The sequence below is a fragment of the Liolophura sinensis genome, chromosome 12 (genome assembly GCF_032854445.1).
Source record: "Liolophura sinensis isolate JHLJ2023 chromosome 12, CUHK_Ljap_v2, whole genome shotgun sequence".
In the NCBI taxonomy this organism is placed as follows: domain Eukaryota; kingdom Metazoa; phylum Mollusca; class Polyplacophora; order Chitonida; family Chitonidae; genus Liolophura; species Liolophura sinensis.
This window is the reverse complement of record NC_088306.1, coordinates 16,478,049-16,501,658: the sequence shown is the minus strand read 5'-3', so window position 1 is coordinate 16,501,658 and position 23,610 is coordinate 16,478,049. Positions and strand designations below refer to the sequence as shown.

At 41.1% G+C, this 23,610-nt stretch overlaps 1 protein-coding gene across 1 annotated transcript; it reads left to right on the top strand.

Annotated features, from left to right (window-relative positions):
* The first annotated feature begins 741 nt into the window (after nt 1-741).
* Nucleotides 742-22,287, top strand: LOC135479645 (probable 2-ketogluconate reductase). The gene is made up of 6 exons (XM_064759543.1): nt 742-845; nt 5,547-5,699; nt 6,993-7,227; nt 18,296-18,482; nt 20,062-20,240; nt 21,848-22,287. Exons 2-6 carry the CDS (start codon nt 5,547-5,549, stop codon nt 22,099-22,101), a joined length of 1,008 nt encoding a protein of 335 aa, XP_064615613.1. The 5' UTR covers nt 742-845; the 3' UTR covers nt 22,102-22,287.
* Nucleotides 22,288-23,610: the final 1,323 nt, after the last annotated feature.

Sequence of the window (23,610 nt, the reverse complement as noted above, 5' to 3'; positions counted from 1 at the left end):
TACGTTTATTAGTAATTTAAAAGTATTTAGACTAACTCTAGGATGTTGTGTTTGTGCGTTGTTTTTGTTATATGGTCAAAATGAGATGTTTGGTAAAAATTTAGGTGACCTGTCTCTGTCATCAGAACTTGAGTAAAATCCTACATCATGACTTAAGCTATCGTGTCACTATATAATAGTAGTAGGCCTTATAAGATTTTGCGGCCCCGATAGCATAGTTGGTAGAGCGTCTGCTTCGGGAACGGTGGATCCAGGTCGAGTCACACCGAAGGCCTTAAAAGAGGAAGTTGTAACTTCCTCGCTTGGCGTTCAGCATGAAGGGAAGCGTGCAACAACATGTGGACCCGTATCAGTGTAAAGGCCCGGGCGGGGCTGCTTACTTGCCTTCGGTAAGGCGTGTCAGTGAAGCAGCACTAGATAAAAGAGCGGTGGAAATCCGTCGTGCAACAATACATACACTCTAAGGATTCTTTCGTCGTCATATGACTGAAAAATTGTTAAGCACGACATTAAAGCCCAAGCACTCACTCACTCACTATAAGATTTTGGCATGTACTTAATGCCTAGTCAGTTTAAATCGGTGAAAGTCTCACAGGTAGGTAACCTACATTCTTGGCAATTTATGGAGGTGTGAATAGATAAGGTGTGTGTGTGTGTGTGTGTGCATGGTAAGCGGTGGGGACACGGGGAGAAGACGTCTGGCATAGTTCCCACAAAGTTCTGATAGTGTGGACACCAACAACTGGTTCTGGACAGTTGTCACCAGGCTTACCTGTAAAATTAGCTGGCATTTGGGTAACACCTGTAACCCTGTTATACGGCTTTAAAAAATACAACCTCGAAAGGTAAGTGTGAGAATTTTGAGTGTGAAAGAGAAAAAAATGAATGGCATTGCTTCAGAAAAAAGGGATGTAAGTTAATCAAAGAAGTTGTATTAGCAGGACTGGCCTGGGTAAGTGGTTGTCAATGTTACAAGATCAGCACAAGGTTAAAAGGAAAGCGTGTTAATTACCGTAAACAGAAACTCGAGGGACCACTTTACAAAAGATGCGCACTTTAATGGTTTAAACTAAAGTGTAATTGCTAATATCAGAGGAAAGACAAGGTCCGTGGTGTCAAGGGAAATGCTAAATCGCTATTAACAGTGGAAGGGCAACGGGAGTTATGCAAAGAAAATGAGAAGTACTATTAACAACGGAAGGGAAAAAGAAAGAAAACAAGAGTGATTGGCATAACCATTCGCGGCCGTGTTGTGAAGAAAAAGTGGTGACATGTAAATAGCACAGGTCACAGGGCAAAAGTAATTATGTGCGGCCAGATATGTGAAGCAAAAGCTACGGAAAGGTCAATAATTTGTGAAAAGAAAATTCAGGATATCTTCAGTGTTCACGAAAGCTAAAGCCAGGATATTATCAACCTTTACGAAGGATAAAGCGAGGGTTATGTCAGCATCACAACGATAATAGATATTGTCAGTGGTAGGAGAGTATAAGCCAGGGGCAAGATCAGTGTTACAAAGGCAAAAGTCAGGGCAAGGTGCGCTATACGAAGGCAAAGCCAGGATAAGGTCAGCGTTACGAAGGCAAAAGCCAGGGTAACGTCAGCGTTACGAACGCAAAAGCCAGGGTAACGTCAGTGTTACGAAGGCAAAAGCCAGGGTAACGTCAGCGTTACGAAGACAAAAGCCAGGATAAGGTCAGCGTCACGAAGACAAAAGCCAGGATAAGGTCAGCGTCACGAAGGCAAAAGCCAGGGTGATGTCAGCGTCACAAAGACAAAAGCCAGGGTAAGGTCAGCGTCACGAAGGCAAAAGCCAGGGTAACGTCAGCGTTACGAAGGCAAAAGCCAGTATAAAGGTCAGCGTTACGAAGACAAAATCCAGGATAAGGTCAGCCTTACGAAGGCAAAAGCCAGGGTAAAGGTCAGCGTTACGAAGACAAAAGCCAGGGTAAGGTCATCGTCACGAAGACAGAAGCCAGGGTAAGGTCAGCGTTACGAAAACAAAATCCAGGGTAAGGTCAGCATTACGAAGGCAAAAGCCAGGGTAAGGTCAGCGTCACGAAGACAAAAGCCAGGATAAGGTCAGCGTTACGAAGGCAAAAGCCAAAATAAGGTCAGCGTTACGAATATAAGCGTCATGTCCGACATTCATATTCCATTCGTAGTCCGTAAAGGGCGTTCCAAGTTGATAATCGCAAGATCCAGTTCCAAAACAACGTTTAACACTGGCTCCCAAAGACAAAGGTATATAAGAAATTATACAAATAGGAAATAAAGCCTGTAACACACACGAGAGAAGCGGTCATCAATTTTCAATGAAGCCGGGGAGACAGTGGATATTCCAGGCATGAATTCCATATCAAAGTTCAAATTCGTAGTCCATGAATGAGTTTGAGGTCAAATAACGATTAAACAAGGTATCTCAGTCGCGCTTTGATTGCAACTGTTAATAAAGGCATCATGCAGATGTAATGAACATGGCTGCCTTTACGGCCCCTGGCCCCAGGTTAAGCGGTATTAGATACAGTTCGAAAATGACGAGCGTTACAGACATTAACCGAACAGATTGTGACTCAAAAGTTACGGACGATTACGCCTTTCCCGTTAATATGTAAGGATCTCCTACTACAAGAGGCGCCATCTAAGATCTTACACATGACATGTTGGTCTGTATAAAAGCTGTCTACAACGGTTACACTCGGCAACCAGCGACATTTATGTTGTTAAATACCTTGTACGCGATACACAGCGCCGTCTACGGGGTTGATCACAATGCAGATCGCCAGAGATTCTGAACGCTCTGTCTATACCTGCCAACGAAAGTGTTTTACTCATTGTAAAATTTGGAGTATCCTTGAGAAACTAGTTTTTGAACTTTTACAACTTGTGACGCACATTAAAGTCATCACAATTTACGCAAGATCTGACAAATGCTACAAGGCGAGATATGTATACGCCATATGCAGGATCCTTTGGTATATTGCTATCCAAATACGGATAATTTACAATATCAAAATTGAAATTATCCCTTTGTTGCAAAGGCAGCGTGAAAGGAGACCTTGTTCGTCTTTGTACAGATATAGATCCAAATAAGATGTACCATCAGGACTATCTGTTGTCTCCTTTAAATCCAATGAAGGCGGATGGATTTCCTTCACCTGTTCATCAATATGGGGGTTATTTAACGCCAGTAGATCATTAATATACCGCCTGGTAAATGAAAAGGATCGAGCTTTAAAGATATTACTTTTAAGTAATTTCGGCATATAGTCGTATTCATATGAAAACAGGTATAAATCTGCCAAAAGAGGCGCACAATTGGTACCCACTGGAACACCTACATGTATGCACTGTAAATGATATCCCCGAATTTCACATAGATGTTATTAATGAGAAATCCAAGTAATTCAACAAATAATGTAACATCCAGTGAGTGGTAACCTTTATAAAGGGTAGAACTAAAGAAAGCCTTATTGCTTCTGACGTTAATGTAACGGTGACCTGTTTTAGTAAATACCTAGACAATTAACGACGATATTCTTTCAATAAGATCTTTGTGAGGAATTGTGGTACAGAGAGTATAGAAATCCCATGTGAATACGTCTTTGTACTGTATATGCATGTGAGCATCAAGTTCTTCTATAAGACGTTGTAAGACGTTTGGAATTGTTAAGAATCCACATGCAGTTGACACCTGAATTTTTTGTTATGGCACAACAGTACTTATTCCAAAATGACTTTACTTTTTGTAACACTGTCGTAAGTAGGGTTGACAAGTTTGGTGGTACAACTTCTTGAAATCGCAATAAATCGAGCCTTGTATGGGAATTTATGCATGTTAGGAATCCAGTAAAGTTGTGGTATTTCTGTATGACGGGTAGGTATATTTAGGCACCTTTCTTTAAGAAAGGTTTTGTGTTTATTAAATAGTTCCTCCAGAGTACAGGTAGTAGCAGAATACGTGGATGTCGTTGTAGATGTACATAGCTCTTGAACAAGAATTTTATAATAATAATTCTTGCAAATAAAGATGACATCATTAGGAGCCTTGTCTCCTACAGCGATGACAAATTTACTATGAAGGTCAGCGAGTGTTTCTTTCACAGTGGGATCCTTCAGAACCTGTTCAACTTTAGGTAGAGCATCAATGTCTTTATTTAGGTAGAGCATCAATGTCTATACGGTGTATAGAAGGCAAAAGCCAGGGTAAAGTCAGCGTCACGAAGGCAAAAGCCAGGGTGAGGTCAGCGGACGAGGGGGTTAACACGCCAGGGCGGCGAAATAACCCAAGACCCTCACACCGATGCGGTGAGTTTAAGTTCATACCACGCTGATTTCCTCTCCGTCCGTACGTGGGAAGGTCTGACAGCAACGTGGGTTTCCACCGAGCATAATGCTGGCCGCCGTCGTATAAGTGAAATATTCTTGAATACGGCTTAAAACATTTATCAAAAAAAATAAATATATCAAAAGCCAAGGTAACATCACCGTTACGAAGACAAGAGCCAGAATAAGGTTAGCAATACGATGGCAAAAGCTAGTGCATGGTCGGCGTTATGAAGGCAAACACCAGTGTTAGGTCGGTGTTACGAAGGCAAAAGCCAGTGCATGGTCGGCGTTATTAAGGCAAAAGCCATTGTAGGATCAGCGTTACGAAGGCAAAAGCCAGGAAAAAGGTCTGGGTTGAGAATTGAAAAGCTATTGTAAAGTCAACGATGCAAAGGGAAAAGTCAGGATAAAGTCAAAGTTACACAAGGAACAGCGAGGATAAGGTTAGCGTTACGAAGGTAAAGGATAGGGGTAACAGAAACGTTACACTGGGAAAAAATAGCTTAACCTCAAGAAATGAAGCCTCCAGCCCATGCTGGCTTCCTGTGGGAAGGTCTGTCAGCAACCTGCGGATGGTCGTGGGTTTCCTTCGGGCTGTGCCCGGTTTCCTCCCACCATAATGCTGGCCGCCGTCGTATAAGTGAAATATTCCTGAGTACGGCGTAAAACACCAATCAAATAAATAAAATATATAAATTGAAATGAAGCCAGAGTAAGAAGAGCGTTATGAAATGAAAACTTAGGGTAATGTGCAGTGTTACAAAGGGAAAAAGCCATGATAAAGTCACCGATGCAAAGTCAAAAACCAGGGTAATGTCAAAGTTACGAAGGCGAAATGCAGGTTAAAGTCAGAGTTACGAAGGCAAAAGTCAGGGTAGGTTCAGCGTCACAAAGGAAAAAGCCTGAGTAGCGTCGGCGTAAAGAATTGAAAAGCCATGGTAAAGTCATTGATGCAAAGGGAAAAGTGAGGGTAAAGTAGGTGTACGTTACAGAGGAAAACCCAGGATACGGTTAGCGTAACGAAAGTAAAGGCCAGAGTAATATCGGCGTTAAAAAGGCAAAAGCCAGGTTACGAAGGTACAACCGAGGTTCAGAAAACTCACACCTTGGAAACCAAATTATGTCAGGAGACACATTTGTATCCCTGTAAATAATGGCTCAAGATCATCATTTCATTATATTTCTCATTTTAAATAAATCTTTTCTTTTCAGACAAGATGGCCTCAACTCGTCCGTGTGTCTTGATGAACAATCTGTGTGACGAAAATCCCGAGTGGGGGATCCGTCCGGAATATGCCGAACAGTTCAGAGAATACTTTGACATCATCTGGTCACGTGACGTGGAAAAGAACCCGGAACTTGGCAAAAAAGTAAGGGAAATTGAAAGTGTTGAAATTAAACGTGTTCTGTTACGTGCATATATTGATAATCGTTTTGAGCGCTGCACTTGTATATGGTTGGATAAATAAATAAGCCGAAGAGGTTACTTTCCCCTGCGAATGGATAGATCTAACACGTCCCACCACCCCTTCTCGTGACAACGTTACTTCCAGTCCATTCCCTTTTGAAAGCAATTGTGACGTCATAACATCACAGACAGATTGAACATTTGTAACCAATGTGTGAGACATCCGGTTGACCTATTTGCAACAATACTGCTTATGATTGGTCAGTTGCGTGTTCGTGATTGACAATTCGGAAACAACTATTGGCAAGTCGGATCTAAGCTGATCTGCTCATTAATGGTTCCCTCAGAATGCACTTGTCAGCAGTTTGCCCAAAAAACGTTGTCACAAAGGGAGGAATGAACAACACACCCACACTTAGACCCGACTTACTTTAGGAAGAAAGGGTTCTTCATTAAAGTAGTCGGCAGAATAAGTTGGGGACAATAGATGAGGTGATACGTAGTGAATTGTGCTTTTTTATGGTGTCTGGTTTGGAACTGAGCTCAACCAAGGAGTACGCGGACAGTTTCCAGCAATACAGATTGAGCCAACACAGCCAATCAATATATCTAAGGACGTACAGCATAGAGAGTAAAACCAGAGCAGCGACGACAGTGTGATAGCTGGCTAATTACACGTGACCGATGAAATACGGCCTCTTTTCAGTTTACCCCTTTTCAGTTATGCATTCAGTAAATGCATACACAGTAGCAATTTACACGTCCCCTAGCACTATGACTTCAGCAGAATTAGGTAAAAAAGAAAAAGATTGAAGTGATGTTATTTTCAATTAATTAGACGTCACAGGTCTAGAATTACTCAAAATGCTGTGTTGTCATCACATTTAAGATACAATCATATTAAACCAGTTCAAAGTCAGCCCTGTTCTCTGGTTCATTCTTACTGACTGATAGTCTTCTTTTACAATTAAAATATGCCAGTTTGAAGTAACGGCGCAGGCTATATCCTAATTACTTGTCAGCCTCATTTTGCCTTTCTGTACACGCTCTAGCCGAGTTTTAAAGCGTAAATATAAGCGTCAAGTCCGACATTAATATACCATTCGTAGTCCGTAAAGGGCGTTCCAAGACACTTTATATTATTGCCCATGGACTGAAAGGTCATAAGTTCGAATCCAGCTCCCGCGCCGGATTATGCTACCAGTTTTTTTGCTACCATAATTTTTGATTTTCTATCCCCTGTAATTTATTGAAGGTTGTGGCCGCCATCTTTAACAGAGGAAATGATTTTGGTCTGTTGGACAAGCTGGATTCAGTGTTTCCGAACATAAAGATCATCACTAGCATCAGTGTGGGAGTTGAGAGGGTGGACGTCATAGCGTATAACAAGCGAGGTATCAAGTTTTGTAACTCGCCTGGAATCCTCGACCCGGTCGTGGCAGAGTTCGCCATTGGCTTGATGCTAGCTTCTGCAAGGAACATCATCAAAGGTAGGCCTGTAGACCATGCTAGAGATTCATCTATGCATTGATATCTGCTTTTATTTCACGCTGCATTCAAAATGAGTTCACACAGGCATATAACCAAAAGAATACATTACGCATAAGCAGATAATTTTCCAAGATAAAACCGTAGCTTGAGATTCGAACTCAAGAACCCATTTGTGAAAGGCTGCTGAAACCCTACCAATCGGTATTATGGTTTGGTCAACGTAGGGCATGTATCTATGTTTATCTGATCATTAATAGTTGGTCCATACCACAAGGATAACAGCATACAGAGAGTCACTTTTCTTGACAGCTGCGATGGCCTAATAATTAGAGCATCCGCCTCGAAGTCATACCAAGGAAGTTAAAAATGGTACTTGCTGGTGCCTCGCTTGGCGCTTAGAGGTTAGAGCAAGGAAACCCGGTGTCAGTATAATATGACTGGGTGGTGTGTCATGTCTGGTGTCTTTGGCTTGATACTTCAGTGGCGGCAGCACTTTGGCGGCATGTGCTATCCCTGTCACAAGAAGACAAAATATATGAACACACACCTAATGACTCCTCGTCGTACAATACATCATTAAAGGCATATCACAGGAGACAGATCTGCTTTTTCTAAAAACGAAACACACATTTGACGCAAATAACCGAACCATTAAGATCAGCGCATTGATGCTGCATTTGATTGGCCCCATCCGATATCAGCGACAGCTTATCAAATGAAATGAATCTTTGTGTCGAAACAGACATTAGTACAACAGCGGTCAACCAAAATGGGCGTTCCAGGTCAATAATCGCAAGGCCAATTACCAAAAGACTTTTGACAAAAAATCACTGAGAACTAAGAAAGTATATAAAGTACGAAATCAGGACGCAATCATATCAAGAGAAGGTGTCAACAATTTTCTGTGATGTTGCAAATACACAATGTTCCGGGCGAATGAGTGAAATTAGTGTTCAAATCATTAACAATTCTGGTATTTAAGTTGTCCATAATAAAATATGCATCACACATGTATATCCAACGTGGCAATCTAATTCAACACGATGAATACCCAGCTCCTAGTCCTTGCTTAAGCGGAATTAGACACATTTACAAAGCACAGTTCCAGATATTCTGACCGATATGTCCATATTTACTAACAAGTGTATGGTTTTCATTCCAAAATTTCAGAAACTTAAAGTGTAAGCGTTTGATGGAATAACATTGACACACTAGTTTTTTTTACAGTAATTACTTTGTGGCGTTGATTGGAATTGTCAGATAACTATACAGACTATCTAACAAATACTACAAGGCGAGATATGTACACGCCATAGGCAGGACCCTTTGGTGTGTTGCTGCCCAAGGTTGGATAATTACATTTTTAAAACTGAAACTATCCCTCTTGTAGTAAGGTGTGCTAGACAGGAAGCCATTTTGGGTTTATGTATAAATACAGGCCCAGATAAGAAGAACTTCTGGAGAATCTGTAGTGTCCTTTAAATCCAGAAAAAGTGAGTGTTTGTCTTTAACAGCCTATATATGGATTGTTTAAAGCTAGCAGATCACCAATATACCCTTTAGTGTATGAGTAAGATCGGGCCTGGTGATAATTGCTATTTAATATTTTCTGCATATACATGTATAGGTTAGCGAAAAAGGTAGGCACAATTTGTATTCATCGGAATACCTGTACACGGCTACTGTATGGTTTTGTTGTATTGTGAATGTTAGCAGGCCTTACACATAATCTGTTTTAATCTGGTCTTGCAGTGGAACTGTAGGCTTGGTGACCACCTACTGTTTTAATCCACCGCAACGCTGCATATCAGGACCAGTCATGTACGTTACTGTTAGAACTGTATGTCTGTAAACCTTGTTAAAACTTTTTTATTACTATGCAGTATGTTTTTGTATAAAAATGTACTGTTACTTGTCAAAGGGAACCCAGAGCCCTGGAACCACCTACTCTGCGAAACAACTGTGCCATAGCTGAAGTTACACCAGCTAGTGTGAATATGTCTAATTTATATGTGCATGTTGTCCTATCGTTCATAAAGTGTTCAGTACATAAGTAAATCCTGCCTTGAGTGTTCCTGATTACAAATTGTGACCGGCATCAGAATCGTTTTCCTACATTTCACAAAGGTATTATTAACGAAAAATTCAAGCAAAAGAGAGACAGACAGACAGATACAAAATTGTTGGCGTTCCATTCATTGGGATGATTCATGCCAAAAGATGTGGCGATCACCAGATTTATTAAAGACTGAAATAATTAAGCATGAATGAATACATGAATGTATATGAGACGTTTGGAGATTTTAAAAATCCAAACACAGTTGAGGATATTTATGCAATTGTACAACAATACTTTTTACAGTACTTCTTGTAGTACATTCGTTGAGAGAGTAGATAAAAATTTAGTAGTATAAGTTTTTGACAGTGAACTAAGGTGAGCTTTTTCCGGGGATTTATGCATTCTTGGAATCCAGAAAGGTGTGATATATCGATGTGACGTGAAGATAAGGATATTCTTCCCTGTTTCACAAAGGACTAGTGTTTTTTAAGAGTTCCTCCAGAGTATAGATCGCCATAGATTATGGCAGTTGTTGTAGTGATATTTAATTCCTCTAGAATTTATTTATTTATTTGATTGATTTTTTACGCCGTACTCAAGAATAATTCACTTATACGACAACAGCCAGCATCATGGTGGGAGGAAACCGGGCAGAGCCCGGGGGGAAACCCACGACCATCCGCAGGTTGCTAATTCCTCTACAAGAACTTACTGGTAATAATTCTTACTGACATCGGACTCATTTCGTTTTCGATTATGTTTGACTTGTCTGCATTCACAGCTTGGTAAAACAGTTTTCTTTTACGTAAGCGCAAAAGGTACATTGTTAAAAAGGACTGCCTTCAGGGTTCGCTGTTCAGTGGTCACTGTTGTCAGGATGGACTGTCATCAGTTTTCATTGTTGTAAGTTTTTATTGCTATCAGGAAGTACCGTCATTAATCTTCGCTCTGTCGGACAGTCATCAATTTTCAATCATGTGAGAAAGGACCGTCATTTATTTTCGTTGTTGCCAGGAAGGACAGTCATCAGATTTCGCTGTTGTCAGGAAGGACTGTCAGCGGTTTTCATTGATGCCAGGAAGGACAGTTGTCAGTTTCCGTTTTCTCGAGCCCGTCGTCTGTTTTCGTTGTGATCACGATCATCTATCGCTGTTGGCAGGAAGGACACTCTTTTTGCTGTTGTAAAGAAGAATTGTCATCAGTTTTCACTCTTGTCAAGAAAGATTGTCATCGGTTATCGTTGTTATCAGGAAAGGCAGTCTCCAGTTTTCACTCTTTTCAGGAGGGATTGTCATAAGTTTTTGCTCTTGTCAGGAAAGACCGTCATTAGTTTTCCCCCATGTCAGGAAGGACCGTCATCAGTTTCCCCCTTGTCAAGAAGGACCGTCATCAGTTTTCCCCTTTGTCAAGAAGGACCGTCATCAGTTTTCCCCCTTGTCAAGAAGGACCGTCATCAGTTTTCCCCCTTGTCAAGAAGGACCGTCATCAGTTTTCAATCTTTTCAGGAAAAACAGTCAGCAGTTTTCATTCTTGTCAAAAAAAACCGTCATCAGTTTTCACCCTTGTCAGGAAGAACCGTCATCAGTTTTCACCCTTGTCAGGAAGAACCGTCATCAGTTTTCACCCTTGTCAAGAAGGACCATCATCAGTTTTCACTCTTGTTAGGCAGGATTGTCATCAGTTTTCACCCTTGTCAGAAAGGACCGCCATCAGTTTTCACTCTTGTCGGGCAGGGTTGTCATCATTTTTTTTCTGTTATCAGGAAGCAAAGTCATTAGTTTTTGCTCTTGTTAGGAAGGACAGTCATCAGGTTTTGCTATTGTCGGAAAGGAGAGTTATCAGATTTCGCTGCTGTCAGGGAGCACAGTCATTAGTTTTTGCTCTTGTCAGGAAGGGCAGTCATCAGTTTCCATTTTGTCAAGAAAGACCTTCATCAGTTATCGTTGTTGTCAGGAAGGACAGTCTTCAGTTTTTGTTTTTGTCATGAAGCACTGTTGTCAATTTTCGATCGTCAGGAAGGACTGTCATCAGTTTTGGCTGTTGTAAGGAAAGATTGTCATCAGTGTTTGCTGCTGTCAGGACGGGTTGTCATCAGTGTTTGCTGTTGTCAGGAAGGACCTACTGGCAGAAAGGCAAGCAATCGACCACTATTCGCTATATCATCCGTGTATAACACTGGTGAAATATAATAGAACATTACGGGTAGATACTGGCAAGAACAGTGTTAAGCAACGTTCCTCAAGACATATGTTATAGTTCATCTATTATTATTCAGCTGTTATTATTAAGGGGCTTTCTCACCTTCTTCCACTAATGTTGGAATGATGTGCACAAAATACGGCGCAAATGTTTACCGCTAAGTCTATGTCAGTATCTGTCAATCCCTTGAAGTTTTATTTACAGCTCCTCAGCTTTTATCTAGATCTGTTCATCTTAGTGAAAATGTCGATGGCAAAATCATTGACGTTAATACTATTCCTGTAGGGTGTGTATGGCTTCTTGAATGCATGGTCCAGTTACTCAGTTAAGGTTCCAGTCTTCCATCTTAGTGCATGGCTACACAATGGTGAGACGGTCGACTACATGAAGGAATTGTGCATGTGTACATTGAAGCCCAACGCACACAAGAAGTCATGCTTGGCTGATGCGGGAAAGGCCAATTGATTAAAGAAGCACTCACACTGGAGCACAAACAAACATTTCTGGAGAATCAAGTTTGATTGTGTGACCACGAGGAATTGCCTTACAGTATAGTTCTAATATTGTCACAAAACAGTCTAAAGTCAAGAAGGAACCAGTTTTCGCGAAGTATTAACACGTAACTAACATGGAAAGATAGTTCCGACAGCGTCACTGTGATAGTTACGTGCCTGTAACTACCATAGTAACATTATTAACTCAGCAGTGGTTGATATGATCGCTACCTGCCCGTAACTACCATAGTAACATTGTTATCTCAGCAGTGGTTGATTTTATCGCCAAGCGCCAGTAATTACCATAGTGACATTTTTATATTTTCAGTGGTTGATATGATCGGTACGTGTCCGTATAACTACCATAGTAACATATTATCTCAGGAGTGGTTGATATGATTGTTACGTGCCCGTAATAACCATACAAACATTGTTACCTCAGCAGTGGTTTATATGATCGTTACTTACCCGTATAACTACCATCGTGACCTCAATATCTCAGCATATCCGGTTAATATGATCGCCATTTGTCCGTAACATTGATCTCACATTACTGGTTAATCTGATTCTTACTTACCCGTGACCACCATGCTAACATTGTTCCCGCGGTACTGATTGAAGAGATTCTTACTTGCACATAACTACCACGGTAACATTGTAGTACGGTATTGGCTAAGGGGATTCTGACTTAGACATAATTACCATGGTGACATCGATCCAACAGTACTGATCGAGGAGATTCTTGCTTATACGTAACTACCAAGGCAACATTGTTCTCACAGTCCTGATTGAAAACTTTCTTACTTGCCCGTAACTACCACGGTAACATTGTTCCCACAGTCTTGATTGAAAACTTTCTTACTTGCACGTAACTACCACGGTAACATTGTTCCCACAGTACTGACTGAGGAGATTCTTATTTGTACCACATAGTTTCGACGGTACATGAAGCTCGTACCTACCACGACGACACAGTGGGGAAAAGCTGTAAGCAGAAGTTCTAAATGTGAATTTGTGGCCATATGCACCGTTATGAAGAGAGGTGTAAGGGGGTGGGGGGTACTTGAAGGTGGCACTGTTATCAAAATGCGACCAGCTAACGAGGCTGGGTGGATTAGGTAATTATCATGGACAATCCCTGCTCACAGATCGATATTAGGACAGTGACAAAACATGCACACCGGGGCCAGTATAATCAGATCGAATTGCTGACCGTCTGGCAAGTACCACCTGAACAATGGCGAGATTACATTAGGCATATATAATGTGGAAGAGCTCTGCCACGTGTTTCAAACTCACGTGGCATGGATCTCCAGTAACATCAGGCTGTGCTCTATCATAAAGGGTACCGTACGTAATTATGGCGGTGCATTGATTGGCATGATTAAAAAGCCTGCTGCTGCACGTTTCCCTGTGGAATGACGGGCTGATCACGGGCTTCTTTATCGTTATAATAGAACACTGTTCTTTCAGAGTTGGTGTAATTGCGTAAAATCTAACGGTACTGACAGGCGATTCCCGCAATACGACATGTTCAGATCGAGAAGATCCCAGATTGTCCCGTCTCATTCAGGGAACGGGAAAGACAGAATTAGTTTAAATACATGATGAGCTGTCCAATTGTGTGTGTGTGAAAGGCGACACAAACATTATCCAAAAATTTGAATAAATAAAACAAAATGGCTAAGCACTTGAAATGCGCACAGAGTTACAAACCGCGTCGTTTTTGCAGTTAAGACAAAAACCTCGCGGGTGGCTCTTATATCCGTGATGTGAGAAAACAATCGTGTAATATTAACCAGGCACGTGCATGTCTTCATTTCAGGCCGAAGTGCCAGAGTTCATAAATCGACAACACGTAAGATCTTTATTTTAAAACAGAAGAATATTTGATCTCTTACATACAGAGAAAAAACAAAGCCATAAGAAGATTTACAAAATACAGGTCAAGGAAAATGTGTGGAATCGTCTGTGAGATCGCCATGGATACGTGACTGGGCCCAACGAGGGGTGTAAACTGATACGGTCACATACTGATGCTGACAGATATATTCCGCTGAGTGATCGAAAAGCCTTCGTGGGGTATTGGCATTTCATCTGAGGTCTACTGCGTCATTTGGTGAAGCTTATGTTCAGGGTATAGCTGTATCAAGCTATGGCCAGCTAGCAGTGAGGGCTACATAAACAGCTTGAAGGACAAACAGCGTGTTTTGTGCTTGCCATACAATCTCTAGGACACGCGTGGCGTGAGTTCAAACCTGGCCATGGACAAGAAATTTGTAGATTCTTCTTACTCTCCTTGCTTGTAGGGTATTGGTGACAGTATGCCGAAGACACTCGTGTTGCCGTTAGCACAGATTATTGTTCACTGAAGACCATGTGACTTCTACGAATATCTGTACATCAATAGCTTACCAAAGGTGGATGGTTTATACCGGGCACTTTCTTCCACCCATAAAAATGATTGCACACGTAAGAATGAAATGAATAAATAAATAAATACCTGAGCAATTCATCAAATGAATGAAGGCGTCAAAATAAGCCATCACAGACCAGCCGTCAAACACAAAGGACGTTCTGGTTCAACAATTTACGTGTGAAAACAAACACACGTTTGTGTTCCAGCCGTCCATTATAAAAGACGTTTTGGCTCAATCGCCCCAATCTAGGTGTGAAAACAAACATTCGTACACCAGCATAAATGACTTTCTGGCTCAGTATTCATAATCAAGGCGTCAAAACTTACATTTGTACACCAGATGTTAATCATAAAGGCCTTTCTGGTTCAACATTCGCAATCTAGGTTCGTATACCTGCCGTCAACCGTGAAAGACGTTTTGGCTCCATCATCCCAATCTAATCGTCAAAACAGGCCTCGTATTTCAGTCAATAAGCATAAATGACGTTCTGGCTCAATATTTTCAACCTAGGTGTCAAAAACAGACATCCGTATGCCAGCCGTTAACCATAAAGGAGCTCAATAACCCCAATCTAGTGTCAAAACATTCGTATACCGTTCACCGTAAAAGAAGTTCTGGTTCCATAATCCCAATGTAGGTGTCAAACAGGCATCCGTATTCCATCCGTTGACCATAAAGAACGTTCTGGCCCAATATCTCTGGTCTAGGTGTGAACACAAACATTGGTATACCAGCCGTCATCCATGAAAGGACGTTCTACCTCAATAACGCAACTCAAATGTTAAAACAGGACTTCATACGATGAAGTTAAGTAAATGATGTACCGGTATCGCAGTTGTGCTTTGACTGCAACTGTTCATAAATCTAATGTGGCGATTTTAAATTAACTCGTTAAATATATGATTGTGGATCCCCGACACAGGCATCAGTGCCACCCCCAACGCATCGCTCCCTGACACTGTTTATTATTTTCATGCTTTTTATTTGTGATTGAGTCAATATAACTGTATAATATAAATATATATAATATATATGTGCTATCAAAAAAAGGCCTGCCAGCAACCTGCAACCTGGGTTTCCCCCGGGCTGTTCCCGAGTCCTCCCATCATAATGCCGGCCGCCGTCGTATAAGTGGAATATTCTTGAGTACGGCGTAAATCACCAATCAAATAAATAAATAAAATAAATCAAAATATACTCTGTTAAATTAACAGAAAGTCTGTTGTCCGAGAAATGCTAGAATGTATTCTGCTATTGCAACAGATTATTCTGCTAAATATAACCTACGCATTCTATTTATTCAGCATACAAATTCTATTAAGCTAACAGAATAGTCTGCTGAATATAACACAGTATTGCGTTATAATAACTGAATACATTTTAGCATCACTCAGACAACAGGCTTTCTGTTAAAATTTACATATTAATGTTTTGAGCGAATGCGATTTTGCTTAATTTGAAATGCAATATGTGGATTATGCAAAATAACAAAAAGAAAAAGTTATGGACTCGATGTGGGATACTGTATCAGTACATACATACACATATACATATCATTAATATGGATTTGGTGTCTGAAAAGCGTTGCTAGAATGTATTCTATTATTATACATAATTCAATGTCATTTTCTTCCCCCGGGCTGTGCCCGGTTTCCACCCACCATAATGCTGGCCGCCGTCGTATAAGTGAAATATTCTTGAGTACGGCGTAAAACACCAATCAAATAAATAAATAAATAAATCAATGTCATTTTCACATAATATTCTGTGACTTAAATATAATGTTTGCTTTGAATTTACAGAATAAAGGCGTTATGTTTAACAGATTAGTCTGCTGCAGTATCTGCATCAATCAGACAACAGATTATCTGTTGAAGGACCTGGTATTGTAAAACGGAGAATCGGCCCAATGGGGCCATGTACAATAAGAAAGTGCAAATTTCAAAATCCCAGCACAATTTTGTAAATTTCCAAAAAGAGAAGTATAAATCTTAACCGAAGCACCCATAAAAGTTATATGGCCATAAAAGAAATAGTTACTGAGTAATAGTTCTCAATCAAAAACGCCAATTTTTCGTTCAAACGGGGCACTGTGTTTTCAATTTACAGTATGAAGATCAACGTTAACCAGAAAAAATGCCTCAACTGAAACTTTTCATATCTGTATTTCTTCGTGCTGTCATAGTTTCGTTTTTGTTAACGTTTGTCTTCATAGGTAAAACATAAACTTTGTGTTTGTGATCAGTTTTGTCATACTTTGGCAGGTGTAAAAGCCATATCTCTAGGATGGTCTCTCAGGCCTCCTCCATAGTACAGTGAACTAACGAAGTTGTTGTTGAGAAAGAGTTCGAGGAAGAGTTCGGATCTTTGAGGCTCTTTTTTTATTATTTCTGCTGGAAACATACTTTTGTGTGAGTCTAAATAAAGGCGGTCTTGCATTAAATAAATGTTATCATGAATTAGAATTGTTAAGCTATGGTATTTCTTAACTTTTGGCAACTACAACGAAATCATACATGAAATCCTGGTTGAGAACACCTGTGCTCCTCTAGCTGTGATTAACATTAACGGGTTATGCGTAGCGGAAGTATAAAGGTGAAAGTTACATTTGTTATATATTTTGTTTAATTGACTGATTCATAACTGCGCGCTCAAAACTTTTTCAGAAAATTACCATTATGGTGCGGTGATCGTCACAATTCTACAGTGTCTAATGCAAAAGAAAAGATATTTCCGGTTGGCAGAAGCCGGCTACAGTTTTTCGATTTTATGACCTATGCATCGCTCCAGTGCATGTTTGGAGCTTTACAAGTCGCATGCTTGACATATAACAGGAAAAGAAGAGTAAAACGGAAATGAAAAAGAACTGGCCTTATGAGTGTGTCAGTTGCTGTCAGTCACAACTATAGTCAGTTTCGCTTCTTGAGGTGAACAGTTTCTCACACTGGGACCAATTCCCCGCCTTACCATAGTAGGTCCTTTAATAGATTGTTATTTTCTGTAAAATACGTAGGACATGACATTCATTTTACACAACGTCGCAATTACTACATTTTCTATGGTCAACAGAAAATTTGTTCGGCTTGTGCCACCTACCTGTTTCGTTTGGTATTTCATCGGAAGAAGTTCTCAACCTGGCTATTGCAATCCGTAACTTCTTTATAGTGCTAATGTTTAAGTATGAAAGTATACAGAAACTACGGAATTTCATATGTAACTTTCCATCATTTACACACATTTACGTTACCCACCGACTGTTCGTACCACGCATCACTAAGCCTTACAGAATCTAGCAAATCATGTAACTTTGATACCCAGTTAACCTTGTTTCGTAACTGATAATTATTCAGTACCTGTACACACTGTAAGCACGTTTTACAGTTGTCTCTCACCTATATATATATATATATATATATATATATATATATATATATATATATAGGTGAGAGACAACTGTAAGCACTGTAAGCACGTTTTACAGTTGTCTCTCACCTATATATATATATATATATATATATATATATATATATATATATATATATATATATATATATATATATATATATATATGAGACAATTCTGGAGTATAGATAGAACTATAACACAGGTGAATACGGTGCTTTATGAAACCTATATGTGAATATAATTAAAACGTTCAGCATAGAGAGGAAAGCCAGGGCAGCGACGAAGGTGTGATAATTGGCAAATGGTCACACGTATTATCGTGTGAAGTCTAGCCTCTTGTCAATTTACCTCAGTGATTTGTTTTGTTCTAGCTGTCCTTGTAACTGCTTAAACAGTAGGAAATTACAGCCCCGCTAGCACCATGGCTTAGGCAGAACTAGCTAAAATGCAGTGATGTTGATTGCAATTTCACTTTTCCTGTGTGTTTCAGGATACAAATACGCCCACAGCCAGGAAGTGAGTGACAACTACTGCTATGAACAGAACTGGGTGGGTGGGGTGCCCGTCAGTGAGGCCACGGTTGGTATAATCGGGTTAGGTCGAATTGGGTATTCCATCGCCCAGAAAGCTTACAGAGGATTCAACATGAAGATCTTGTACTACGATAAATTCAGGAGGTAAAAACCACAAAACAATGTTTTGCACGTTGAGTTGAGTAGGAAGCAATGAGCAAGTCCTTGCACAATGAGGTAACGGAGGTCCCCCAGCCCTTGTCCAGTGTTGTCGCGGAGGTTTCGTAGCCCTTGCTCAGGGTGGTCGCGGAGGACCCTGGGCCCTTGTCCACTGAGGTCCAGGAGATCTTCTAGACTTTGTCCAATGTGCTCGCAGAAGTCCTCTTAGTCCTTGTCCAGTGTGGTCGCGGAAGTCCCGTCGTCCTTGACGTCGCCTGAGGTCCCTTAGCCATTGCCTTGTGAGAACGAAGCCCCCCCCCCCCCCATCCCTTCTCCAGTGAGGTCGCGTTGGTTCCTTTGCCCGTTGTAAAGTAGTCGCGGTGGTCCCCTCTTGTCCATTGAGGTAGGGGGGATCCTTTAAACTGTATCCAGTGTGATCTTTGAGGTCTTCTAACCCTTGTCTAATGTGGTCGCGGAGGTCCTCTAGCTCTTGCCCTGTGAGGTCGAGGGTGGCCCCTTATCCTTTTCCAGTGAGGTCGTGGAGATCCCTTCTCCCTTTTCCAGTGAGGTCACGGGTGCTCTCTAGCCCTTGTCCAGTGAGGTGCCGGTATCACTTAGCCCTTGTCCAGAGGACGAGGGGGTCCCATTGACCTTATCCAGTGAGATGGCGAGGATCCTTTACCCCTGTGCAATAAGGTCGAGGGGGTCGTGTAGTCTTTTCCAATGTGGTCGTTGGGGTCCATTACCACTTGTTCAATAAGGTCGCGGGGGTCCCTTAGTGCTTAGCCAATGTGGTCGAGGGGGACCCTTAGCCATTGTCCAATGTGGTCGCGGAGAATTCCTTAGTGTAATGCTGTTGTGGAAATCCTTAGTCCTGGCCGTGTTTAGTTCTACCTGAGATCTTCAGAAGTCTTAGTATTTGATGATTTGGCGCTAAGATTTAGGGCCATTTATGTTGTGAAAATGAGCTAATAACTTAAACCAAAGCAAAAGTAACAAAATATCAGGTCATGTATAATCGGTTTTAATTGTGGTTAATTGATATACTGACAGTTTATGAATTTAAGAGCGGCAACGTCATAAACATGACAATATTAAGGCCCACCTGCTCGCAGACTCAGAGTATGTATTGGTATCGGTATTAACAATATCCAAAAGCAAAGCAATATGTTGATGTGGCTTCATTTGTGTAACAGCTAGCAGCTGTCCCCAAGTATAACTGAGGACTCAGGGTTGGTATTTTATTCCGTGACAAGTGTTAACATGATAATATCTAGCATGGCTGTTAGCTCAGTGCCGTGCGTGGAATCAAGCGATACGTGATAACCCCAAGTATCTAGACATAATGATTTTCAGAAATATTGGTACGGTATTAATTGTGAGTGGTAGGTAGCACAACCCTCGAAAGTGTTTACATTATCAACTATTTACATTTTCTTTAGGTGGCTGCCACAGTTAGCAAATGTTGGACAGAATTGTTGAACGATGGTGATGAAGACAGAAAGTGTTATCACATAGAACCAAAGTACTTTTTTAACGTTTATTTCTATTAATCTTGAGAGTTAATCTCGAATTTTCTTCGCAGGTCTGAAGACGACGAGAAAGCCGTATCAGCAACGTACTACACCGATTTACATCAAATGCTCAAAGAGTCGGACTTTGTCGTTACAATCTGCCCCGTAACACCGGAAACCACAGGAATTCTGGGAGCGGCTGAGTTCAAGGTCATGAAGAAGTCCGCCATTGTTATCAATGTAGGACGAGGTAAATTGATCATCTGGGCTGCGAGTAATGCATTTGTCAAGCGCAGGAGAAGCCATCACTTTTCCATTCTGTCAAAATAAGCATCAGATCAGAGTTTCACCTAAGACGCCTTAACATGGAAAAGCGACACTAACTTATTTCATTATCCTCTCCAGTTCACTGTGATTAATTTGGTTAAACCCTTAATTCTCAGTCTGAATTCCGTCAAATTTCTAGACAGCCATCATGAAACACAATTAGCCATTTTCTACATGATTGGTGTTTTGTTGACAACTTGTTTGGTGCTCAGTATTGAGGGGTTAAAACAAGGAAAGGGAACTGGTTGGCCCGGTGTCAGTGTAATGAGACTGGGTCCGGTGTCATGTCTGGTGTCTTGTTGTTTTGTGAAATTGGCATTTCAGCCATTTGCCTGAAACGTCCTTCATGGTTGACAGTTGGTATACGAATATCTGTCTAGACGCCTAAATCTTTTACATATAGAGCAGCTCGCCTTTATGTGTCTGTCTGCTCTGTCTTCTCTTCAAAGCACTGGAAAGAATGTGGATAAAAAACTCTGTAGTATCGTTTGCAATTGTTCATTGGTTACACATGGTGGGTGTCCGTTATTGGAAGGACCCATGGCATTGTCCAGTCATCAGATCTTCTCGTACCGCGAATGGGCCCAAAGATGCCATTTTCTTAGATTCGTAATTCTCAAGTACAAGAGGATGACAGGTATTTCCGGAACAACCAGGGCGATACGTTTCAGTGTTAACTCTACAAGTGTCTTTCGAGCAAAATGCTACCGGCGTCCGCGTCGTTCTAGTGTTTTTCTTACCTCGTAAGAAAAGGTACGGGTAGAACTGGGCTCAACCTTGTATAAGAGAATTCATTTATCAGTTATATAAACCATCTTCCACAGCACATTCTGAAGTCTAACATACTGTCGTAATTCCGTTTTCTGGATAGCAGAGAACCAATTGCAAAACTTAATGAACTTTTTTTTTAAGACACCAGTTTTTGAAATAATAATTTGCGACGTACATAGCTATTTTGACATAATCACATAGTCTCTGTGAAGAGGCTTTAAATAAGCAAGGGGCCTCCGTGGCTCAGTCGGTTAGCGCGCTAGCGCAGCGTAATGACCCAGGAGTCGCTCACCAATGCGGTCGCTGTGAGTTCAAGTCCAGCTTATGCTGGCTTCCTCTCCGGCCGTAAGTGGGAAGGTCTTCCAGCAACCTGCGGATGGTCGTGGGTTTCCCCCGGGCTGTGCCCGGTTTCCACCCACCATAATGCTGGCCACCGTCGTATAAGTGAAAACATTCTTGAGTACGGCGTAAAACAGCAATCAAAAATAAATAAATAAATAATTAAATAAGCAAAATAGCACTGAAATATTGAAATGCTTCCATCTGTCGAAAACAGGTCCCAAGTTATTAAAAAAAAAAAAAAAACAATCGAAATAGTGTTAAAAACAGAACCGGCACAATGTCCATTTCGATAAAACTAGAAATTTGCCTATTTCGAAGCCTGTCACGAGAGAAGATTATCAGATTCTGTAGTATACCAATGTTTGATACATGTGTGTCTTGCAGTTTTATAATTCTGGTTCGTCAATCCTTTTTCAGGCAAACTCATAAAGACAGACGACTTAGCGAAGGCTCTTCAGTCTGGAGAGATCCTTGGTGCCGCCCTTGACGTCACCGATCCCGAGCCGTTGCCACGCGATCACACGCTGCTGACTCTGCCGCAAGTGATTGTCACGCCTCACATTGCCGGCGCTCTTCTGGCCAGGCGTTCCCAGATGGCTCGGCTCTGTGCCGAAAACATCAAGGCGTGCCTCGAAGGCAAACCATTACTTTCAGAATTTAAACCGATATGATTGCTCTCAGAATTCAAACGGATACAAGTGCTCTTTGAATTCAGACCGACACCCGTCAATATAACATCATTTCCATATGCACCCCCACTCATTCGTTCGGCACTTTGTTGTTGTTGTTTCTTTGCTGTTTTGTTTTGTTTTTTTCCCCTTTTTTCACAAAAGAGTATGTAACGATTGAAAAATATACCCAGGCATGTAAAAGATCAAATAGTTGATGTTTTAGTCTGTGTATTGTGTATTTTTGTCATATTTGATTCCCCTACCATATAGGCCTACGTGGATCTGTGTGGATGATCAACGTTTCAGCGATTGACGACGCTGTTCTGCGCCTTGGGTGTTCCAAGTCGATAATCGTACGACCCATTTCGAAAACAACTGAAAACACCAATTTCGAAAAGAAAATGTAAGAAATAATATATAAATGGTAAATGAATCTTTAAATGGTAAGAAATAAAAACAGTTAACAGTTTTGAAGGGTGTAGGGACTAATCCCTAGTCAGTAACCAGGTAGCAGCACACTGATAGAACTCCCCTATCCCCGGGAGGCGTGGGTCTTTGTTAACGTGTATATTAGTTATGTAGGTCGTGGTGATACACCCTGGGGTGAATCAGTTCTGAAATCTGACTACAATGACGTTTTCAATCATACGTCCCGGCATAAGGAAAGGACATATTAGGTAAAACGAATTTAAATAGGTCATTCGGATTACAATGTATTTCTGGAATTATAACATAAATGGAAAGTTCTTGTGTATGGTCCAGCGTTTTCGAGCCCTTATGTATGTTACATTTCCTGCTTCAAGATTCATATAAGGCCGCTTTGAAACCTCTAATTAATGTACCAGAGACTTTTGGCCCAAAAAAAATTAGAATTTTTGCCATCACGTGTTTTCATGTATTTATTTGATTGGTGTTTTACGCCGTACATACTGCAGAATATTTCACTTATACAACGGCGGCCAGCATTGTGTGAGAGGAAACCGGGCAGAGTATGCTGGAGATCCACGACCATTCACAGGTTGTTACAAACTCTTAAACACACGGCCAGAGAGAAAGCCAGCAAGAGCTGGACTTGAACTCAGAGCGAGTGCGCTGGTGGGTCATTGCGCCGTATTGACACGCAATCGAGCTCGGCCACCTAAGTCCAGCCATGGCACTATTATCTTGACCACTACGCCATGAGCTGCTCCAAACTGGATTTCAAACCACAGCTATGTACATTTCACTTACAGGACAGTGGTTAGAGCTTTAAAGACGCAAGGGAAATCAAACTAACCTCAAGTCTATTGAGAGGATAAGGTGTGGGAAAACTGTACATCACAAGGTACATATGGCTGGAGCAAACATACTAATGGACACGATGGACACACACACTTCAAACCGACCAAAAGAGCTCAATAAAATACTGCAATATATGGTCCCCTAGCATAGTATAGGTTATTGTACTATCCTAGAGCACCAAATATTAAAAAGTTAATTTGCTCTACTGGTCGATTCCAAGTACCTGTG

Excerpts from the sequence above, each read along its gene's own strand:
- LOC135479645 (XM_064759543.1), top strand. The coding sequence starts at position 5,547 with ATGGCCTCAACTCGTCCGTGTGTCTTGATGAACAATCTGTGTGACGAA. Across the intron at positions 5,700-6,992 it reads ACCCGGAACTTGGCAAAAAA|GTTGTGGCCGCCATCTTTAA; the intron begins GTAAGGGAAATT and ends AATTTATTGAAG. Across the intron at positions 20,241-21,847 it reads TGTTATCAATGTAGGACGAG|GCAAACTCATAAAGACAGAC; the intron begins GTAAATTGATCA and ends ATCCTTTTTCAG.